The 4,196-nt window shown below is 34.3% G+C and overlaps 1 protein-coding gene across 1 annotated transcript in view; it reads left to right on the top strand.

The window, feature by feature from the left end:
- Positions 1–642: 642 nt before the first annotated feature.
- LOC136030965 (techylectin-5B-like) overlaps positions 643–4,196 on the top strand; it is a gene marked incomplete at its 5' end in the record, with an annotated part of 30,396 nt that continues 26,842 nt past the window's right edge. The window contains 1 exon segment of the mRNA XM_065710110.1: positions 643–819. Within this exon segment, the coding sequence (XP_065566182.1) occupies positions 643–819 (177 nt within the window).

Raw genomic sequence — 4,196 nt, 5'->3', positions numbered from 1 at the left:
TATACAACAGACAAGAATTTTCCAGAACAATGGCTTCATTTTACGAAAATGTAGAGGGGGGATGGAATTCTACTTCTAAATGTAGGGGAGACATTGTTGTGGTTTTATTTTTTTTTTCAATTAAAATACAAATAATGCATTTTCAATTATGATACCTCAAAAAAGTTACTATTCACGTCTACAAAAAAAAACTTTTTTTATTTTACTATTTTGAAAATAAAAATAGAAAAGGAATTGCTCAAAATCTAGGAAATGGTAACTTCCCCTCCCCCAAGGGTCAAGCTTGGATACTCTGTAAGGCAAGAACATATTTTTACCTATTGGCCACACAGTGCTCTCTATGGTGTAAACCACTATCTCTCTCTCTCTCTCTCTCTCTCTCTCTCTCTCTCTCTCTCTCTCTCTCTCTCTCTCTCCTCTCTCTCTCTCTCTCTCTCTCTCTCTCTCTCTCTCTCTCTCTCTCTCTCTCTCTCTCTCTCTCTCTCTCTCTCTCTCTCTCTCTCTCTCTCTCTCCTCTCTCTCTCTCTCTCTCTCTCTCACTCTTTCTTTCTCTCTTTTTCTCTCTCTCTCTCTCTCTTTCTCGTTCTCTTTGCCAGGATTCACTCCGTATTATTCTAATCCAAATCTTTGTTCTTCTTCCAGGGTTGACAGCGAGGAAGATCAGTATCGAATTTGGGTTGGCGGATATAAAGGGAACGCAACTGACTCATTTAGCACGCATAGCGGCTACGCCTTTAGTACTTGGGACAGGGATAATGATGAGGCTCCTCCTTGTTGTCCCTGTGCTCCTGCATACGGTGGTGGATGGTGGTTTTACAGGTTAGACCTAAGCAAATATGAAACTGAATAGAAGGGTGTCTTAGCAGTTTTAATATGGATTTAACAGGAATTAAAAACATGTAGCACCACTGACAGTGTAGTGCCACGCACCCTGGGAAATGTGCAGAAGCACCCTGGGAAATGTGCAGAAGCACCCTGGGAAATGTGCAGAAGCACCCTGGGAAATGTGCAGAAGCACCCTGGGAAATGTGCAGAAGCACCCTGGGAAATGTGCAGAAGCACCCTGGGAAATGTGCAGAAGCACCCTGGGAAATGTGCAGAAGCACCCTGGGAAATGTGCAGAAGCGCCCTGGGAAATGGGCCTCGGGGCTCCCTTCCGAAAAATCCGAGTCTTTTGGTATTTCTTAATCAAATTGACAAAAAAAGTTTTTTTTATTATTGCCACCCGCACTAAAAATGGTCTGTTTTAGTGCCTGCACTGTGCAGAATTAAATAGATTTAAACCCAAGTTTAAATTGTTTTTAATTCATTTACTTATAAATTCAATCTAACGTAATTTTTGCCCATCAAAATTTGAACTATCAGTATTTAAGCTAATATTTAATTTAACCTATTATTGGGTTTAGAAATAATACACAAGTAAAGACATAAAATTAACACAAAAGTGGAAACCAAATCAGCAATAAAATTAAATTAAATAATGAGGTAAAAATTTTATAGTATATTGTTCCCTTTGGCAAAAGTGATTATTTTACCTTTAGTGCAATATAAAATTAGAAAAAAGAACCAATATACTAAATAAACATAAATAATATTTTTGTTAAAATTTTTATAATTAGCTGTAGGATTTCACTGGATAGCGAAAGATGGCGTTGGTTGGTTTTATTCTTTGATACTAATATGAGCTTCTTCCTGTATTACTTTTTCTTTAAGTAATGCACTAAGAAGTAATTTTTTTCTTTCAGTTTTCATAAGTTAGGATTTCACTAGGCAAGTGCTAGATGACATTGGTTGATTTTATTCTCGGAAACTAATATGATTTTCTTCTTGTATACCTTTCCCAAACTTTTTGGACTAAGTCATATTTATTTGGTCAAGTGATATCAAAAAGAATAACCAATCAAGTTGCTAGCATAGAAAATAGCAGTAAGTTGCATAATAGGTAGAATAGGTAGATATAGAAGAATAGGAGAATAGTAGAATAGGAGAATAGGTAGTTGCAGCTCTTTAACCCCCACATTAGTTCGCTATCGAGATTAAAATCGCTTGACTTCGAAGACTAGACTAGACTTGACTAGCGAAAGATGGCGTTGGTTGGTTTTATTCTCTGATACTAATATGAGCTTCTTCCTGTATCACTTTTTCTTTAATAGCGCGTTTACACGGACGAGAATTCCCGTCGCGGACAAAGGAATTCTGGTCCACTTGAAAGGATTCCGTTCGTGAATCTGGGTAGAAAAAAAGTCTAGCGACCAGCAAGGATTCCTTTCACCGAGACCGTTTTTGACCAATTCTGCTTGATGTGTAGGCAAGAAGAACGAGAATATTTTACAGTTTTGTTGATTTGGCCGACAAACAAATAACATGTCAGTAAAGAATCATCCCAAAATTACTGATGGTGCAGGACAAGCCTTGTATTTATGACACTGCTATCATAATATTCCTGTTGGTTTCATCCATGCTTACAAAATTTTCAAATTTTCTGCCAAAAGGACAAGAATCTTTTCCCACTTTTCCCTCTGTGTGTAAACATAAATCCTGTCTCCGAGACAGGATTCCCGTCAAGTTTTCCTCTCCGTGTAAACGCGCTATAAGTAATGCATTAAGAAAAATTTTTTTTCTTTCAGTTTTCATAATTAGCTTTAGGATTTGACTAGGCAAGTGCTAGATGGCATTGGTTGATTTTATTCTCGGAAACTAATATGATTTTCTTCTTGTATACCTTTCGGCATTGGTTGATTTTATTCTCGGAAACTAATATAAATTTTCTTCTTGTATACCTTTCCCAAACTTTTTGGACTAAGTCATATTTATTTGGTCAAGTGATGTCAAAAAGAATAACCAATCAAGTTGCTAGCATAGAGAATAGTGGTAGTTGCAGCTCTTTAACCCCCACATTAGTTCGTTATCGAGATTAAAATCGCTTGACTTCTTTCGTTTAAAAAAGGCAAATTTTGAAGAAAGCTTTTCATTTTGGTTTTTAATTTGTATATTTGGCTAGATATCAATGTATTGAAATTTTAACAGATGAAAATTAAATTAGACTGAATTTATAATAAATGAATAAAAATCAATTTAAACTTGATTTGAAAGCAATATATTTGCTATCTTTCGTATCCTAAACGATTTCGCTTATTCTATGATGCTTTTCCAATACCTACTTTTACTATAACAACTCAAATGTACAGACGGAGCAAAGAAATATTTAATTATTTCAGTATGTTATCTCTATTTTAAGCATAATCATTCTTCCTCATTTTATTCCTTTATATAGTTCCAAATTTTTTCTTGTATAAAACTTGGCAAAAACATAAAGAACTTAGTTTAAATTCCAAACCCTAAACGTATTTTAATTATTTCTGTATAATTTCTAGTTTTCTTTATACAATACTTAACAAAACGTATATACAGTCATTTTCAATTTCAAAATTAATATGATCTTGCGCTTATATATTTTTTTTTCTTCAGCATGGCCTTTCATAGTCAAACTGGCCCTGATTTTGACCATAATAAACATTAATATAGCATAGTATAAACATAATATACATAATACATAATAATATACATACATAATGTACATGATGTAATATGAGTATAAAAATAAACAATATAAACAATATAAACATAATGTAAACATTATTTTTTGATTATAATGTAAAAAACTGTTTCTATTTTATTTCCACTTAGTAAGAATAACACCTACAGCTCATTTTGAAGGTGTTAATAGGTCAGCTTGGAAGCTGGGTATAAAATCGACTTCAAGCCAGCATCATTTAAGCATTAGAATACGTTCTAGTACAATCAATTATATCAGCTAGTCTTTAAAAACCAAAAAGCTCTGTGAATTGAGGAACTCTCTGAGAATAGTGATTAAAACAAAATCCAAGCTAATCAAAGAAACTATTAAACAAAAATCTGCTTTTCTTAAATAAAAGAGAAATTGAGCTTGGAGAGCTGAAGCGGCAAATGTTGGTGAGATGTGACCCTGTTAAAGTGAGAATCCATTTGCCATTAGTGCAGCGCATGTTTACTGTCTTTTTTTCTGCTGGGATTGCGGAAGAGAGTGCGTAGAGGTGGCCTCAGGTGGTTTGCAGCTACAGCAGGTTGTTAGTTGTAGTCATCAAAATCGATAAGTTAAAAATAAACTAAAAACTAAAAGTAGAAAATTGGTAGAGCTGTAGTTTCAACATCTTATT

The sequence above is a fragment of the Artemia franciscana genome, chromosome 9, assembly GCF_032884065.1.
Source record: "Artemia franciscana chromosome 9, ASM3288406v1, whole genome shotgun sequence".
NCBI lineage: Eukaryota > Metazoa > Arthropoda > Branchiopoda > Anostraca > Artemiidae > Artemia > Artemia franciscana.
This window is presented reverse-complemented; position numbering and strand designations above follow the sequence as displayed.